The sequence below is a fragment of the Pan troglodytes genome, chromosome 14 (assembly GCF_028858775.2).
Source record: "Pan troglodytes isolate AG18354 chromosome 14, NHGRI_mPanTro3-v2.0_pri, whole genome shotgun sequence".
Lineage (NCBI taxonomy): Eukaryota > Metazoa > Chordata > Mammalia > Primates > Hominidae > Pan > Pan troglodytes.
Window position 1 is genome coordinate 83,374,438 of NC_072412.2, and position 20,491 is coordinate 83,394,928.

Genomic DNA, 20,491 nt, shown 5'->3' on the forward strand with positions numbered 1-20,491 from the left:
GCTGTCACGGAGCCTAACAGAGAGCTGGGAAGGGAGCAAACCAGCGGGCCGGTGGTGCACTACTCGAGGGCCAGCACCTGCAGCTGCTTCTTTGGGAACCCCCTGGTCCCCGCAAACGCCTCAGAGACCCGCGCAGTTCGCTGTCCCACCAAGCGGCAGGAGGAGGTGCTTGTGGCGGGAAAGTTCAGGCCAGGTCCAATCAGGCACCTGGGATTAGGTAGCGAGGGTGGGTGCGGCTCCCCGGCCCCAACCCGGGCTGCCGGCCCCGCCCCCTGGGTGGGCTTCCCCACGGTTCTCCGCCCCCCCCCGACCCGCCCCCTCGGCGCTCTTGCCCCGCCCCGCTCCGGGGCCGCGGCTAAAACCCGGAGCCGCCGCGACGCCCAGGGGACTGGAGGGACGCACTGAGCATGTGCAGATCAGCTCGGTGGTGGCTGCCGCGGCCGGAGGCGAGGGCCCGGTGCTGATGCGAACCGCCGGCTCGGCCTCAGCCCACGCGTGGTCGGCCCCCCAGGCCGGGGCGACAGGGAAGGAGCCGTAGCCTCCCCGTGGCCCGAGGAGCCGGCGCGGCGGCGCGCACTCCCTGGCGGCCGCGGCGCCCTCGGGGCCCACGATGATGGCGGAGCAGGTGAAATGCGCCTCGGCAGGGGTCAGCTCTGGAGCGGGCTCCGGGCCGGTGGTGAACGCGGAGCTGGAGGTGAAGAAGCTGCAGGAGCTGGTGCGCAAGCTGGAGAAGCAGAACGAGCAGCTGCGGAGTCGAGCGGCCAGCGCGGCCGCCGCCCCGCACCTGCTGCTGCTGCCGCCGCCGCCGCCCGCCGCGCCGCCCCCCGCTGGGGCCTGCAGCCCTTTGGGTCCTCGGAGCCCCCCGGCCGCCACGGCCACCGCCGCGGCCTCAGGGGGCCTGGGGCTCGGGCTGGCGCTGGGCGCGGGGGGCGGTGGCGGCAGCGGTAGTGGCAGCGGCGGTGGCTCCAGCCCCGCGTTCCCGGGCACCTTCTGCCTGCCTAGCCCCGCGCCCTCCCTGCTTTGCAGCCTGGCGCAGCCACCCGAGGCGCCCTTCGTCTACTTCAAGCCGGCAGCAGGCTTCTTCGGCGCGGGCGGTGGCGGGCCGGAGCCGGGGGGCGCGGGGACGCCGCCAGGGGCAGCTGCAGCGCCGCCCTCGCCGCCCCCCACGCTGCTGGACGAGGTGGAATTGCTGGATCTGGAGAGCGTAGCCGCCTGGCGGGACGAGGACGACTATACCTGGTACTGCCTGGCTCCGCTCCTTCCCTGAGACCCTGGCCTCGGGGGCTGCGGGCACCGGGGAGCGGGGGCGGGGGGCGGACGGGGGTCCCCTCGCGGCAGCCGGGGTGACTCCCCGCGGCTCCCGGAGGGGCCGACCCAGCAAGTGTTGAGCCAGGCGGTGACACTTCCCACGATGAGGCTTCTCACGAAGGCAGAAACCTGTTTTCTAATCGCTCCGACTGCGGATGAACCGGCCCCCCTTCCCCCCATCTGCCATGGGTTCTGCTATTTGCTGATTGTTGGGTCCCAAGCTCCTCGTTAGCATTAAGTGCAAAATCCATGTCATCTTGTCTTTTTGCTCAGTGCCGCTCTTTTCCCCAGTGTTTTCGGAGGGATGACGGGGGATGGTAGGGGTTGGCCTCTGTCTGCGACTGTTACTGTTCTTTCGTTTTAAACGAACGCTGGACAGGATTTGCGTGCTCTTCCTCCTCGGGTGGCATCGGAAGCCGCGCAGTGATGGATCTCTCTTTATAGAGAGGTTCGTTCTTGCTGTTTGAATTTTGCAGTCGTGTGCCCTTTTGCGTTGCATTTTCATTGAAATCTTATTTTCAGAGACGGACTTGCTTTTTAAAATGGGGTGACCTCACTGGCTTTCCCATAAATAGTGCCAATAAAGAGGACTTTTCTTGGAGTGGAATGAACAGGTGGGAGGGACTTTTTTATTTATTTATTTATTTATTTTTTACCTAGGAACCAACGAACTGTCTTTAATTTTTTAAATTAAACTGTAGAAGAAAAGTGAGATTAGAGAAGCCTTATTTTCTTATTTCTTGGAAACTTTTTAGCTTGGTTATCAGAAAACTTGAGGCTGACAGCATTTATTCAGTTGACATCTGGTTAGCACTGTCTACTTTCCATGAATGAGTAACTTTAGGGGGAGGCTTGCTGTAGTCCTTCTTTACTTTAGGTCCTTTTTATGTAGGACCCTTTCTGTTTTTCCAAGCTGTGTTTTCATTACTTTCTTTGTGTCTCTGTTGCATGATTGCATGGAAGGGATTGGGAAATGGAGATCCTTACTGGTTTCCTATTGGGAACTGCAGTGTTCCTTTTCCCTTACACTCTATCATGTGAGAGCTCTAACTGTAAAGTACATTAGTTAATTGGTTTCATTCAAGAATCAAAATATATGGAGTTACAGTAAGCCTTTCAGAGGTGTATTCATCATCCACCTTAATACTTTTTGGCAGCTGTGCAGGTAGCTCAAGGTGTAAAAAAATCAAACAACTCATCACTTTCGGGAACTTTAAGCCATTTTTTCAAAGCTGCACCCTTATTTCTATAAAGCCCAGGGTGTATTGTAATCTCAGTTTCAGTCTGAATGTGGTACTAGGAAATGCTCTCATGATGGTCCTTAGATTTCACTAATAACTCTCAGCCCTTATGCCACTTTCAAATTATTTTAGGTTGATTTAGTCCCTACTTAGCCTTTTCTGATGGTATGTATGTAAACAGTGGAAGGAAACTTGTTTACATTTTTGATGGGGAGATATATGGGATCAGTTTTATGCTTAAAATATTTGCATTTTAAAATTTATTGTGATATTGTTTGTAAATATGAGATTAGTAATCTATTAATAACTTTCCTTCTTTTGAATGGATTTCTGTCATATTTAGTTAGCATCCTATTACTAGCATTTTGGTACCTAGGCTTTCTTTTTGTAGTTTAATTTTGTCCAAATAGCATTGAAATAACCAACTTTAACAGAAATCACCCACTTAGTGGTATTAGTATATTAGCTCTTCAGATGGTTTGAAGCAAATCAAAGTTGAAGCAGGTTCTATTTCATTCAACAAGTACACAGGTGAATAAATCAAAGCCTTGATGCTTTACAAATGTTTCTAGAGACAAATGGCAGAGAATCTTCCTGAAAACAAGCCTGGGATTAGAATTCCAGGTGGAAAAACAAGGAGGGTTCATTAATCTTAGTGAGATGGTCTTAAAAATTTTAAAATTACCTGATTTACATAATTTTATTATTACATTTTATGCATCAAGATTTTGTTTGCATTGCAAATCTTTCTGATGAAGAAAATATCAACAGGGTTTAATTTTTAAAGTTTAACCCACTTGTTAATGCTTGCAAAGCACTCTGTTCGTTTATCACTGCAGACTATAGTGTCCCAGTCGTGTGGTCTCAGAAATAAGAGTGCTGTTCATTTGGATTCCCTGATATGTTTGCAGGATGGCAACTTATTTTTATTTCCTGTGTTTATTAAGAAACAACTGGAGTGGGTATATAGTACCTTATTTTAAAAATATTTAAAACTACAAGTTTTACATGCTCATTGTAAAAAAACTAAAACATAGATGTAGGTATAAGGTCACAAAAATTATCTTCCTTGTCCCCAATTTATTACCGTGACTCAGAATTCACCCTGTTAATACTCTGCAGCTCCTTCAAGATAAAAAAAATAATTACAACAATCAATATACAAACATATACACATCAGTTTTTTTTTTAACACTTGCCTTTCATTGAACATACATTGGACATTTGTGTATTCATGTGACATCACATCTCCCAGTAACAAAGGCATCATTATTAGAGTAACAATATTAAGGAACAAGTTACTGTTAACTGTATCACCTACAGTTTTTCATGCATTTTTTATTGTGATTTCATCCTAATGGGTTGAACAAAATGTGTTTGCTTATTTATTTAGAATAGCACTTCCTGCTAAAATGTCATAAGTTCAGGAAAGTTTACAAATGTAGATTAATCACTGGATATTTTAGCTATTCTTTTATGTAAGTATATCTTTTCTAATAAAACCTTAGAATACATTATTTTCCTTTTATTAACAACTTGGACAAAATTTGGGTTAAGAGTTATGTGTATAAGGAAAATCATGACTAACAGAACCAATATTTTTTTATGATAGTTCATTAGTTAATGATTAACCAGGTCTTTGAGATCGTTTTTCTGAATAATTATTTAACCTATAAGTAGTATCTTAAAAAAAAACAGCTTTAAAGAGAATGGAGTGTTATGCTCTCCCTTTTGACAAAAAAGCTTTGATGAAACAATTTTCTTATTTCTTTGAATATTTATCTTAATTGAATTTTAAGTCTTGAATGTTGCCTTAATACTACCTGATTATCTTAGCACAGTATTGCTGGAATTAAGTGTCTCAGAAAGTTAAAGTTGATGGCAATTCCAGAACCTGAATTCTTTCTTTCTTTCTTTCTTTACTTATTTATTTTTTATTATTATACTTTAAGTTTTAGGGTACATGTGCACATTGTGCAGGTTAGTTACATATGTATACATGTGTCATGCTGGTGCGCTGCACCCACTAACTCGTCATCTAGCATTAGGTATATCTCCCAATGCTATCCCTCCCCCCTCCCCCCACCCCACAACAGTCCCCAGAGTGTGATATTCCCCTTCCTGTGTCCATGTGATCTCATTGTTCAATTCCCACCTATGAGTGAGAATATGCGGTGTTTGGTTTTTTGTTCTTGCGATAGTTTACTGAGAATGATGATTTCCAATTTCATCCATGTCCCTACAAAGGACATGAACTCATCATTTTTTATGGCTGCATAGTATTCCATGGTGTATATGTGCCACATTTTCTTAATCCAGTCTATCATTGTTGGACATTTGGGTTGGTTCCAAGTCTTTGCTATCGTGAACCTGAATTCTTAAGTCATCTTATAGCCCTATAGTAAAACTCTCATCCTGCTATACTGATTCCTCAGTTATCTTACTAATTTGATAGGCTTAGCTCTCCGGAAGGCCATTGGCTAGAAAGGAAAAGGGAAAAGTCTGAGTATCAGGAGCAAATAAGAAGCTCAAAGGGACTAAAATATCCATGCATACTTGGGACACAGTGTGATTGGATGCTTTTTCTATCTTTATGGAAGAAATGTTTTTAAGATTTATATTTGTCCTAATGTCACCAGGCTGTGCAGCACCAGAGTACAAACAGAGTAATTCAGATTGGTCTGAAGTGGCAATGGGAGCCATTAGCTAACTGCATACTAGACCTTCCTATGACCTGTTTCAGCCCTCTTATTTCAGTGTTGAGGGACGGGAGCAATGAGGCAAAATGGCTTATGTAAGCTCTTCTAGTTACTGATAGAGTTCAGACTAAAAATCAGATTATTTGTCCAGATTCAGAAGTGTTTACATCACTGATATTTTTTTTTTCCCCAGAGCTAGCTGTGTAACTCATTAGTAAGTTTATAAAGTCAATTTAGTGGATTGACCAGCATTTTAAAAAAGTGAAGTGCAGTAGAATAGAAAATCAAAGTTTATCACATCTTATAATACAATGCTTGCTTTGATTAAATATGTTTTAGTTTTATAGATGTGGAAATATTAAACGTATTTTTGCATTATGATCAAAGTTAGCAAAACTCTATACTGTTTGAAAGCAAAACGGAGAAAGCAGGTGGAAAAGCACTAAAGATAGTATAGTACTCTGAAGGGAAGTTAGGTCTTGCACACCTCAACCAGGAAGATGGTTCTATATGAGAAAATGCCACGATAAAAATAAGTCAGCCAATATAAAATGCAGCCATATAAGGAGGCTTTATTTTAGTAGAATGACAATTAACAGAACATTGAGACTATATAAACAGGATGTGGCAAGGATTTTTAACTTTCCCAACTGGGAAAGACAATGGAAAAGTTGTTAATTATACAAGGAAAAATGGTGACTTGTACAAATTAAGAAAAATTTAATGAATGAGATATTCATCTTCCACATGTAATACCAAGACCCCAGACAGCTGGCTAACATCATTGCCAATTTTTCATCAAAGCTGTTGAACACCTTGTGCTATACATATGGCACAGCTAAATTAGACCACCTAAACTGTTTTTTGCATAATTGATTTTCAGTGAAAAGACCAGAGGGTGCTTCCCTTTTTGACAGTGCTAATTGAAAATGTACAATGTTTTCTAGGAGCAAATGGAGTTGACTGAAGTGTATGACGTGTGTTTGAAATAAGTAACTTTTAAATGTTGAAGTGAGGTGCTGAAGTAGTTTAGCTGTAACTGGGCGAGGCAGGGTTGGGGGTGGAGGGAAAGTTTGTTATAGGACAGCTTAGTAAGTAAAGCTTGAACTTCATGTATCCTTTTAAGAGCCTGTTGGAACTAAGTATTGTAGTGGCTATCTAGTTTGATCCTAGCAGGTGCCAGTGACTCAAACACTGTTACAGAGAACTAAAGATTCGTTGATCGTGCTTATTAGTGTTGATGTTTCAGCTTTCCTTAAACTAAAACTTGCAGTGATTGAAGGCTCTTAAAATTATTTGTCTGAAAATTACCACATATTACTTTTCAGTGGCAGGTCTAAAAAAAAAAAAATTATATATATATATATACACACACACACATATATATTTTTATATGTATATATACACATATGAAATATATATACATATGTTTTATATGTATATATACACATATGAAATATATATACATATGTTTTATGTGTGTATATACACATATGAAATATATATACATGTTTTATGTGTGTATATACACATAAAACATACATACATATGTTTTATGTGTGTATATACACATATGAAACATACATACATATGTTTTATGTGTGTATATACACATATGAAACATACATACATATGTTTTATGTGTGTATATAAACATGAAACATACATACATATGTTTTGTGTGTGTATACACACATATGAAACATACATACATATGTTTTGTGTGTGTATACACACATATGAAACATACATACATATGTTTTGTGTGTGTATACACACATATGGAACATACATACATATGTTTTGTGTGTGTATACACACATATGAAACATACATACATGTTTTGCGTGTGTATACACATATGAAACATACACATATGTTTGTGTGTATACACATATGAAACATACATATGTTTTGTGTGTATACACATATGAAACATACATATGTTTTGTGTGCGTATATACACATATGAAACATACATATGTTTTGTGTGTGTATATACACATATAAAACACATGTTTTATGTGTATATATACATATAAAACATGTTTTATATGTATATATACATAAAACATATACATATGTTTTATATGTATATATACATATGTTTTATATGTATATATACATATAAAACATATGTATATGTTTTATGTATATATACATATAAAACATGTATGTTTTATATGTATATGTTTTATGTATATATACATATAAAACATATACATATGTTTTATATGTATATATACATATAAAACATATACATATGTTTTATATGTATATATACATATAAAACATATACATATGTTTTATATGTATATATACATATAAAACATATGCATATATATTTTATATGTATATATATAAGTATAAAATATGTATACATATGTTTTATATGTATATATACACACACATAAAATATATACTTGTGTGTATATATATGTGACTGTACCATTTGTTTTTTGTATTATCTGCAAAAAGATGACTTTAGAACCAAATATTTTGGGAATAACTGAGACTTTGTTTTCCAGACAGTTGTCATACTTCATTGGAAACATTCAGGGTTATCATGGGCTTTGTATTATTTTTGGTCTCCCAGCATAGAATGTGATGTGTATGGAAAAGAAGGGGTTCTATGAGAAGGATAGTAGTTTCTGGTGTGTGTGGTTTGGAAGCAATTGAAGAAAAGTTAAAGAAAATTAGAGTGACATTCCAAATAGTAGTTGAAATGTATATTTCAAATATAATTTGAAAAATTCTGAAAATTTAGATTAAGACTTTTCAGATGCTCTTGCCAGAATCCAATATACCATTAATGAAACTACTGAAGTTGAAAAAAATGTTTATAAGTCACTAGAATGTATGATGTACTAATGATGGCCAGATAGGACATTGTAAATGTTACTTGCATTCTAATGACATTGAATAAAGTGATTTTTAAAATGACTTTTTGGAGGGTTAGAGCTATATAGGAGAAATACAGATTTTTTTTTTTTTAAAACCTTGCCTATCTAATTTTGGAGCCGTGTTGTACTCAAGGAGTTTTTAGCCACATGATCTCTATAACTAGTTTTTTGTATTATCTGCAAAAAGATGACTTTAGAACCAAATATTTTGAGAATAACTGAGACTTTTTTTTTCTAGGCAATTGTCATACTTCATTGGAAACATTCAGGGTTATTGTGGGCTTTTTCTTTCTTTAAATCCAGCTCTAGGCCAAGTCATAGAAACACTAGGCTCAAAGCTATCCTGCTCACTGTCAGGAGACTGACTCTGAAAATGATCACTTCTGTCTTAATGCCATACATTTGTATAGCACCTCAACGGTTTTATCAAAATAATATAATAACATGTTAGTAGTTTTCAAAACTCCTCTTGTTAGGCTTATTACAGGAAGCAGTCCTCTACTCCCTCCTCCTGCTGAGTCCTTCACATAGGCATCACTTTATACTCTACTAGCTGTTTCTTTTTCCTAAACAGTCTTTATACTTTTCTGATCTTAGACATCTATGGACTTATTATGAAAGATGAAAACTTAGCTCTCTTCCTCTCACCCTTGACTACCGTATCTCTTTTCCCTTCTCATAATGGTTTTTATGGTTTTTCTTTTATATTTAATGTCTGCATTATGATTATAATTTACTAGCTGAGTCCTGTTAATTCCATGTTAAACATGTATTTTCTCTGACCCCTTTGTTCCTCCAAGAGTTAGTAATGGCACTTCTTCTCTCCTCTTCACTTTCTTTAATTGCCTATCAGAAATTATTTCCCCAAACACGCTAAAGGAGCCATAAAATCCCTCATTAAGGTCATACACATTTGGCAATCTGTTAAATCTGCTTTTTAAAAAATTTATATTGTAGTGCTATCCCCTCTGAAACTCTTAATCTCATTGCTCTAGTTTTTACTGTTTGCCCCCTAAGCTGGATGCATACTGCTGTTGCCATGGGAACTCTTTCAGTTTCTTGGCAATGTGGATTACCTTCTTCTTAAATCCTTTTCGTTTGTATTTTTTTATTCTCTTAGGTGGGGCACAGCCTTCAATAGCTTTCTGAGAAAGGAGACCTGCAGGAGAGGCACACTTTGAGATCCTGCGTATTTGAAAATGTCATGGTTCTGCCCTTACATAAGATTCATAGTTGGACTGGCTATAAAAGTCTAAGTTAACCTTTCCCTCATGTTTGAAGGCACTGTTCCATTTTGTTCTAGCTTCTGTTATGTTCTAGCTGTTGAGTGCACTGTGTTTGGATATCTAATCCTTTTTGACTTTTTCTTTTGCTTCCTTTATTCCTAGTATTCTAAAATGTCATGTTGTACCTTGGTATGGGTTATTTTATTTAGTATACTGGACATTCGTGCACACTTTCACTCTAGAATTGCATGGCCTGACTTCCACTCTGGAAATTTTCTTGCTCTTTTTTTTTCTTCAAAATAACTTTCCAGTTTCTTTCTTTTCTTTCTTTCTTTTTTTTAAGAACTTGTAACAGACAGATGTAGGTCATTCCATCTGGCTTAATCACTTGATTTTCTTATCTGTCTTATCCCATTGCTAATCTGTCTTTATTTTGTTTTCAGGAGACTTCTTCAACTTGATATTCCAAACTCATTTACTGACTCTTTTGTTTTTGCTATGATAGTTTCATTTCCCAAGCATGAATAAACTGTTTTTTTCAATATCCATGTGTATGTGTGTGCTTGTGTGTGTGTGTGAATGTAACATTTTCTTTTAGATGATATAAATTATATTCGTCTTGACATTTTCATCTGTTTCCTGCATTGTTTTTCTCTTTGGTTCTCTTTACTCCCTCTACTTTTAGTCTCAGTGTTTCATGTAAAAGGAATATTTCACATATTTGGTGTCACTGGTTGTCTGTTCATACCCAAAGGAGGTGCCGAAGCCGATCTAAAGCTCTTAATGGATGGAGCTCCTTGGTGCAGTTTACTAGTGATTGGATGGGTAGCCAGGCCACATTCAGGCATCTCTAGGTCTTCTCTTGGATTCATCTTTTTCTCTATGCATAAACCTTCTATACTCCTAGGAGATGTAAGCAAGGCAGTCATTTCTAGGAATATAAAGAGAGAAATGGGACCAGAATTCTAATGAGTCAGCATGTGGACTTCCATTTAATGTTTGATTAAGTAAGGTACCTCATTTATCCTTCAGCTAAGTTTGGTGTGCCTGAAGTCAGGGCTTCTCTGGATCAGCTTATTCACATAGCAAAGTCTCTGGTCTCAGGTTGAGATGAAGAGGGGTGGTAGGACTGGCTGTATTGGAGGGGATTTGGGATTCCAGTTGTCCCTTAGGTAGACTTTCAACTGGATTCACTGCTTTTAGTGCCATGATCATCCCTACCTTCTATGAAATGCGGAGTGGGAATGAGATATAGTACCAGACAATAGGAATTGGACTATGGAGTATGAAAGAGAAATCTCCATAAGTGAACATGGCATAGTGGGTCACTTAGAAACTGAATGTGCCTGTAGAAATGAGCACTGCTTTTGAATATGCTGTGAGGCAGTGTGGACAAATGAAATATTTGTATCACATAGGCCCTAAGTAATTGAAGACACCTTCCTGTGGTGTTCCCCTACAAACAAAAAAAGGACTCTATCAAAAAAAGTGAATGGGAGTATCTGGAATCCAGAGTCAAGCTGGTTGGAGGAAGCTTCCTAGCAGCAGAAGAGATCAGCAATTCTCCCATTGGATACTGGAGGTAACAGGCAGAGCCGTGCTTTAGATAGCAGTTTCAGATGGTAGCTGAGAGGGATTTGAAAACAACAGGCACAAGCTCAGACAGAAACATGAATTCTCCAGCAGGGGTTGACAGACACCTCATACGGGAGAGCTCTGGCTCGCATCTGGCAGGTGCCCCTCTGGAACAAAGCTTCCAGAGGAAGGAACAGACAGCAATCTTTGCTGTTCTGCAGCTACTGCTGGTGATACCCAGACATAGAGAGTCTGGAGTGGACCTCAGGAAAACCCCAGCAGACCTGCAGCAGAGGAGTCTGACTGTTAGAAGGAAAACTAACAAACAGAAAGGAATAGCATCAGCATCAATAAAAAGGACGTCCACACAGAAACCCCATCCAAAGGTCACCAACATCAAAGACCAAAGGTAGATAAATCCACGAAGATGAGGAAAAAACAGTGCAAAAAGGCTGAGAATTCCAAAAACCAGAACGCCTCTTCTCCTCCAAAGGATCACAACTCCTTGCCAGCAAGGGAACAAAACTGGACGGAGAATGAGTTTGATGAATTGACAGAAATAGACTTCAGAAGGTGGGTAATAACAAACTCCTCCGAGCTAAAGGAGCATGTTCTAATGCAATGCAAGGAAGCTAAGAACTTTGAAAGAAGGTTGGAGGAATTGCTAACTAGAACAACCAGTTCAGGGAAGAACATAAATGACCTGATGGAGCTGAAAAACACAGCACGAGAACTTCATGAAGCATACACAAGTATCAATAGCCAAATCAATCAAGCAGAAGAAGGTATATCAGAGATTGAAGATCACCTTAATGAAATAAAGCATGAAGACAAGATTAGAGAAAAACGAATGAAAAGGAATTAACAAAGCCTCCAAGAAATATGGGACTATGTGAAAAGACCAAACCTACATTTGGTGTACCTGAAAGTGACTGGGAGAACGGAACCAAGTTGGAAAACACTCTTCAGGATATTATCCAGGAGACCTTTCCCAACCTAGCAAGACAGGCCAACATTCAAATGCAGGAAATACACAGAACACAACAAAGATACTCCTCGAGAAGAACAACTCCAAGACACAAAATTGTCAGATTCATGAAGGTGGAAATGAAGGGAATAAAGTTAAGAGCAGCCAAAGAGGGATTACCCACAAAGGGAAGCCCATTAGACTAACAGCGGATCTCTCTGCAGAAACCCTACAAGCCAGAAGAGAGTGGGGGCCAATATTCAACATTCTTAAAGAAAAGAATTTTCAACCCAGAATTTCATATCCAGCCAAACGAAGCTTCAAAAGCAAAGGAGAAATAAAATCCTTTACAGACAAGCTAATGCTGAGAGATTTTGTCACCTCCAGTCCTGCCTTACAAGAGCTCCTGAAGGAAGCACTAAATATATTGTTGTTGTTGTTGTTGTTTTTGAGACAGAGTCTCACTCTGTCACCCAGGCCGGAGTGCAATGGCGTGATCTCGGCTCACTGCATCCTCCGCCTCCCAGGTTCAAGTGATTCCTCTGCCTCTGCCTCCTGAGTAGTTGGGATTACAGGCACCCACTACCAGGCCTGGGTAATTTTTTGCATTTTTAGTAGAGGCGGGGTTTTGCCACATTGGTCAGGCTGGTCTTGAACTCCTGACCTCAGATGATCTGCCAGGCTCAGCCTCCCAAAGTGCTGGGATTACAGGTGTGAGCCACCGCATCTGGCCTTGGAAGAACTAACAATGGAAAGGAAAAACCAGTACCAGCCACTGCAAAAACATACCAAATTGTAAAGACCATTGATACTATGAAGAAACCACATCAACTAATGGGCAAAATAACCAGCTGGCATCATAATGACAGGATCAAATTCACACATAACAATATTAACCTTAAACGTAAATGGGATAAATACCCCAATTAAAAGACACAGATTGGCAAATTGTATAAAGAGTCAAGACCCATTGGTGTGCTGTATTCAGGAGACCCATCTCACATGCAAAGGCACATATAGGCTCAAAATAAAGGGATGGAGGAATATTTACCAAGCAAATGGAAAGCAAAACAAAACAAAACAAAACAAAAAAACATGGGTTGCAATCCTAGTCTCTGATAAAACAGACTTTAAACCAACAAAGATCAAAAGAGACAAAGAAGGGCATCACATAATGGTAAAGGGATCAGTGCAACAAGAAGAGCTAACTATCCTAAATATATATCCACCCAATACAGGAGGACCCAGATTCATAAAACAAGTTCTTAGAGACCTACAAGGAGACTTAGACTCCCACACAATAATAGTGGGAGACTCTAACACCCCACTGTCAATATTAGATCAATGAGACAGAAAATTAGCAGAGATATTCAGGACTTGAACTCAGCTCTGGACCAAGTGGGCCTAATAGACATCTACAGAACTCTCCACCCCAAATCAACAGAATGTACATTCTTTTCAGCACCATGTCACACTTATTCTAAAATTGACCACATAATTGGAAGTAAAACACTCCTCAGCAAAGGCAAAAGAATGGAAATCATAACAGTCTCTCAGACCACAGTGCAATCAAATTAGAACGCAGAATTAAGAAACTGACTGAAAACCGCACAATTACATGGAAACTGAACAACCTGCTCTTGAATGACTACTGGGTAAATAAAGAAATTAAGGCAGAAATAAGTTCTTTAAAACCAATGAGAACAAAGACACAATGTCCCAGAATCTATGGGACACAGCTAAAGCAGTGTTCAGAGGGAAATTTATAGCACTAAATGCCCACCAGAGAAAGCAGGAAAGATCTCAAATCAACACCCTAATATCACAATTAACAGAACTAGAGAAGCAAGAGCAAACAAATTCAAAAGCTAGCAGACAACAAGAAATAACTAAGCAGAACTGAAGGAGATAGAGACATTAAAAACCCTTTTAAAAAATTAATGAATCCAGGAGCTGGTTTTTTGAAAAGACCAACAAAATAGATAGACTGCTAGCCAGACTATTAAAGAAGAAAAGAGAGAAGAATCAAATACACACAATAAAAAATGATAAAGGGGATATCACCACTGATCCCACAGAAATACAAACTACCATCTGAGAATACTATAAATACCTCTATGAAAATAAACTAGGAAATCTAGAAGAAATGGATCAATTTCTGGACACAAACACCCTCCCCAGACTAAACCAGGAAGAAGTCGAATCCCTGAATAGACCAGTAATAAATTCTGGAATTAAGGCAGTAATTAATAGCCTACCAACCAAAAAAAGCCCAGGATCAGATGGATTCAGAGCCAAATTCTACCAGAGGTACAAAGAGGAGCTGGTACCATTCCTTCTGAAACTATTCCAAACAATAGAAAGAGAGGGGCTCCTCCCTAACTCATTTTATGAGACCAGCATCATCCTGATACCAAAACCTGGCAGAGACACAACTAAAAAAGAAAATTTCAGCCCAATATCCCTGATGAACATCGATGTGAAAATCCTCAGTAAAATACTGGCAAATCGAATCCAACAGCACATCAAAAAGCTTATCCACCACGGTCAAGTCGGCTTCATCCCCGGGATGCAGGGCTGGTTCAACATATGCAAATCATAAACATAATCATCACATAAACAGAACCAATCACAAAACCACATAATTAATAGATGCAGAAAAAGGCTTCGATAAAATTTATCACCCTTTCATGCTTAAAAACTCTCAATAAACTAGGTATTGATGGAATGTATCTCAAAATAATAAGAGCTATTTATGACAGACCCACAGCCAGTATCATACTGAATTGGCAAAAGCTGGAAGCATTCCTTTTGAAAACTGGCACAAGAAAAAGATGCCCTCTCTCACCACTCCTATTCAACATAGTATTGGAAGTTCTGGCCAGGGCAATCAGACAAGAGAAAGAAAGAAATGGTATTCAAATAGGAAGAGAGGAAGTCAAATTGTCTCTGTTTGCAGATGACATGATTGTATATTGAGAAAACCCCATCATCTCAGCCCAAAATCACCTTAAGCTGATAAGCAACTTCAGCAAAGTCTCAGGATACAAAATCAATGTGCAAAAAATCACAAGTATTTCTATACACTAATAATAGATGAACAGCCAAATCATGAGTGAACTCCCATTCACAATTGCTACAAAAAGAATAAAATATCTAGAAATACAACTCACAAGAAATGTGAAGGACGTTTTCAAGTACTACAAACCAGTGCTCAAGGAAATCAGAGTGGACACAAACAAATGGAAATACATTCCATGCTCATGGATAGGAAGAATCAATATCGTCAAAATGGCCATACTGCCCAAAGTAATTTATAGATTCAGTGCCATCCCCATCAAGCTACCACTGACTTTCTTCACAGAATTAGAAAAAACTATTTCAAATTTCATATGGAACCAAAAAAGAGCCCATATAGCCAAGACAATCCTAAGCAAAAAGAACAAAGCTGGAGGTATCATGCTACCTGATTTCAAACTCTACTACAAAGCTACTGTAACCAAAACAGCATGGTACTGGTACCAAAACAGATATATAGACCAATGGAACAGAACAGAGGCCTCAGAAATAATGCCACACATTTACAACCATCTGATCTTTGACAAACCTGACCAAAACAAGTAATGGGGAAAGGATTCCCTATTTAATAAATGGTGCTGGGAAAACTGGCTAGCCATATGCAGAAAACTGAAACCAGACCCCTTCCTTACACCTTATGCAAAAATTAACTCAAGATAGATTAAAGATTTAAATGTAAGACCTGAAACCGTAAAAACCCTAGAAGAAAACCTGGGCAATACCATTCAGGACATGGGCATGGGCAAAGACTTCATGAGTAAAACACCAAGAGCAATGGCAACAAAAGCCAAAATTGACAAATGGGATCTAATTAAACTAAAGAGCTTATGCAGCCTACTGAATGGGAGAAAATTTTTGCAATCTATCCACCTGACAAAGGGCTAATATCCAGAATCTACAAGGAACTTAAACAAATTTACAAGAAAAAAACAACCCCATCAAAAAGTGGGCGAAGGATATGAACAGACACTTCTCAACAGAAGACATTTATGCGGCCAACAAACATGAAAAAAAGCTCATCATCACTGGTCATTAGAGAAAGGTAAATCAAAACCACAATGAGATAGCATCTCACACCAGTTAGAATGGCGATCATTAAAAAGTCAGGAAACAACAGATGCTGGAGAGGATGTGGAGAAATAGGAACACTTTTACACTGTTGGTGGGAGTGTAAATTAGTTCAACCATTGTAGAAGACAGTGTGGCGATTCCTCAAGGATCTAGAACCAGAAGTATCATTTGACCCAGCCATCCCATTACTGGGTATATACCCAAAGGATTATAAATCATTCTACTATAAAGACACATGCACACGTATGTTTATTGTGGCACTGTTCACAATAGTAAAGACTTGGAACCAACCCAAATGCCCATCAATAGTAGACTGGATAAAGAAAATGTGGCACATACACACCATGGAATACTGTGCAGCCATAAAAAAAGGATGAGTTCATGTCCTTTGCAGGGACATGGATGAAGCTGGAAACCATCATTCTCAGCAAACTAACACAGGAACAGAAAACCAAACACTGCATGTTCTCACTCATAGGTGGGAGTTGAACAATGAGAACACATGGACACAGGGAGTGGAACATCACACACCAGGGCCTGTCGAGGGGTGGGGGGCTAGGGGAGGGATAGCATTAGGAGAAATGCCTAACGTAGATGACAGTTGATGGGTGCAGCAAACCACTATGGCACGTGTATACCTATGTAACAAATCCTGCACCTTCTGCACATATATCCCAGAACTTAAAGTATAGTAATAAAAAAAATAAGGAAAATTGGTGAAAAAAGTATTGAGATAAGGAAACTCCACAGTTGACTAACTAGTGGCTCATTTCTGTCGGGGCTGTGGTATTCATGGCTTTTTACATACGTGGTAGATGGCAGCTATGAATTTCTCATCTTAAGAACACTGAGTACTGGTCATGGTGGGTCACACCTGTAATCCCAGCACCTTGAGAGGTTAAGGCAGGAAGATCACTTGAGCCCAGGCTTTTGAGACCAGCCTCGACAACATAGCAAGACCACATCTCTACAAAAAAACTTAAAAAATAAAATAGCTGGGTGTGGTGGTGCATGCCTATGATCCTAGCAACTCAGGAGGCTGAGGTGGGAGGATTACTTGAGCTCAGAAGGTCAAAGCTGCAGTGAGGTGTGTTTGTCCCACTGCACTCCAGCCTGGGTGACAGAGCAAGACCATGTCTCAAAACAGAACAAACAAAACCACAAAGCAGTGATTCCTTATCTTGTGACTTTTTAAAAACGGCTTTATTGGAATACAATTAATATGTAAACTGCACATTCTTGTAATGTACAATTTGATAGACTTTAACATGTATATATACCCGGGAAATCATGACCACAGTTAATGTGTAGTGAACAGATTTCAACACTTGAAGTTTCCTGTGGCCCCTTGTTTTCCTTATTCTTTCCCTCCTGATCCTTGCTACCTCCAACCCAGGCAACCCCTGATCTGTTTTCTGTCAGTTTAGATTAGTCACCCAGACTGGAGTTCAGTGGCACTATCTCGGCTCACTGCAACCTCCACCTCTCGGGTTCAAATGATTCTCTTGCCTCAGCCTCCTGAGTAGCTGGGATTACAGGTGCATGCCACCACATGCAGCTAATTTTCGTATTTTTAGTAGAGACAGGGTTTCACCATGTTGGCCAGGATGGTCTCGATCTCCTGACCTTGTGATTTGCCCACCTTGGTCTCTAAAAGTGCTGGGATTACAGGCAGTTTGCATTTTTTATAGTTTTATATCAATAAAGTCACAGACTATGTACTCTTCCATTTGTTTGTTTTGGTCTGGCTTCTTTCAAGCTAGATAGTTATTTTGAAATTTGTGTTATTACATGAATCAGTAGTTCATTTTTATTGTGGGAGCTGTTAGATTTCATCATTGTAACCATGGCTTGTTTATCCACTCATCTTTTGATGGGCACTTGGGTTGTTTTTAGTTTTGGGTTATGACAAATAAAACTGCAGACATTTATGTTTAAGTCTTCATATGAACATGCTTTCATTTCCCTTGGGTAAATACTTCTGACTTGAGTGTCTGGAACAGAGAGTAAGTGTAGGTTAACTTTTTAAGAAGCTGCCAAACTCTTTTCCAAAGTGGTTTCACTATTTTTCATTTCCATAACCAGTGTATGAAGTTTTCAGTGGCACCAAATCTTTCTTAACACTTGCTATGGGTAGTATTTTTCATTTTAGCCATTCCAGTAGGTATGTGGTAGAATCTCATTGTGGTTTTAGCTATTTTTCTAATGATTAATGATGAACATCTTTTCATATAGCTGTTTGCCATAATAGGTCTTCTTTGGTGAAATGTGTAATCGAACCTTTTGTCTATTTTTAAAATTGAGTTGTTTGCTATTTGTAGTTTCTTGTTTTCTGCATAAAAGTTCTTTGGTAGATATATGATTTGCAAATATGTCTTTCCCAATCTGTGGTTTATCACTCATCCTTTTAGCAATGTCTTTCAAAAAGAAAAGTTTTTAATTTTGATGAAGTCCAATTGATGTTTTTTCTTTTATGGATCATATTTTCAGTCTTATAAATTGTATCTAAGAAGCATTTGCCAACTCAAGGACACACATACTTTTACCTTTGGTTTCTTATAAAAGTGTTACAGTTTCAAGTTTTACATTTTTGTCTGTGCTCTATTTTGAGTTAGTTTTGGATAGTGTTTGTACTGTGGATCAAAGTTTTGTTGTTTTTTTTTTTTCTCACATATAGATACCCATTTTGTTCCAACACCATTTATTTAAAAGACTATCCTTTAAATCGTGTTTTACTAAAAATCCTCCATATATGTGTGGTTTTATTTCTGGGCTATTTTTTTCCACTGATCCGTTTATTTTTATGCTACACTAAACTGTTTTCATTACTGTCATGAGCTTCAATCAGTGGTATAGCTCTCCATTTTTTTTTTTTTTAACATTTGTTTGGCTATTCTAAGATCTTTGCATTTCCATATGAATTTTAGATCATCTACATTTCTACAAAAAAGCTTGCTGGAATTTCTATTGGGATTTTGCAAATTATGTGGACCAATTTAAGGAGAATTGACATCTTAATATTTAGTTTTCTTACTCACGAAAATGGCATATCTCTCCAGTTATGTCCTCTTTAATTCTCAGAATGTTTTGTAGTCTTCAGTGTTCAGGTCCTACACATCTTTTGTCAGATTTATCCTTAAGCATCTGATGGTTTTTTAAAAAATGCTATAGTAAATGAAAAGTGAAATTTTAAAAATATGAATTCGTTTGTTGTTAATATATATAAGTATACAATTGACTTTCCTACATCAATCTGGTATCTTACAATCTTGCTACTAAACTCACTTATGCTATTATCATTTTTGTAGATTCTTCAGATTTTTTTACATAGATGATCATGTCATCTGTGAATAAAGACAGATTTACTTGTTTCTTTCCAATGTAAATGTTTTTAATGTAATGCCTGATTGCATTGGCTAGGCTCTTCAGCAGAGTGTTAAATAGAAGCAATGAGAGCCAATGTCTGTGTCTGTTTGATATCACAGGCAAAGCATTCAGCCTTTTACCATTAGCTATGCTGTTTTTGTAGATGCCTTCAATCAGGTTGAGGATGTTTCTTTCTGTTTCCAATTTGATGAGAATTTTTATCAGGAGTGGATGTCAAATGCCTTTTTTTTCTATTGATATTATATACTTTTTCTATTTTAGTTAATCTGATAAGTTATATTGATGTTTGAATTTGTACCAACTTTTTATTTCTGATATAAACCCCACTTATTAATGGTGAAATATGCTTATGGTGAAGTTAGACTCAATTTACTGAAATATTTAGACTTTTTACATCTGTGTTCATGTGTGATATTGGCCGTTAGTTTCTTAATTTGTAATGTCTGATTTTGGTATCAAGGTAACACTGCCCTAATAGGATGTATTAGGATGTATTCCCTCCTCTTCTGTTTTTCGGAAGAGTTTGTGAAGAACTGATGTTTTCTTTAAATACTTGGTAGAGTTTAGCAGTAAAGTCTTCTGGGCCCAGGTTTTTCTTTGTGGGTAGTTTTTTATTTTTTATTTTTTGATTACTTTTCTGGCTATTTACTTTTAACTTATTTGTATGCCCATGTTTAAGGTGCGTTTCCTGTAGGAAGCATATAATTGAGTCTTTTGTGACACTTCCACCTCCCTTTAAGGAAAAACTTGTCCGCAAGCTTATCAGATGATTTTCTCTCAGTTTCTGTTGACTAGGATTGTGTCTGGGGCGTGGGCCTAAACCAGTCATAGGCAAAGGGGAACAATGAAAATACCATGATTGGCTTAGCTGAGTGCCTCTCAAGATGTGGTCTCCAGACCGGTAATATTAGCATCACCTGGAAGCTGCTTAGAAATCCAGATTCTTTGACCCTATGCATCAAACTTTTAAGGGGTGTGGTTTAGCAATTTGTCTTAACAAGATGTTTAAGTAATTTTGAGGCATGAGACATTGAGA

General features: G+C 38.9%; 1 protein-coding gene across 4 annotated transcripts in view; it reads left to right on the forward strand.

Annotated features, from left to right (window-relative positions):
• The first annotated feature begins 383 nt into the window (after window positions 1–383).
• SLAIN1 (SLAIN motif family member 1) overlaps window positions 384–20,491 on the forward strand; it is a 66,667-nt gene continuing 46,559 nt past the window's right edge. For 2 of the 4 annotated variants that reach the window (XM_024348303.3, XM_024348306.3), the window contains exon 1: window positions 384–1,239. In XM_024348303.3, coding sequence (XP_024204071.3) covers window positions 611–1,239 — 629 coding nt within the window. In that variant the 5' untranslated portion in view covers window positions 384–610. Of the gene's footprint in view, window positions 1,240–1,532; window positions 1,757–20,491 lie in introns of those variants that run through there. The other 2 variants (XM_024348304.3, XM_024348305.3) reach the window with 2 other exon arrangements.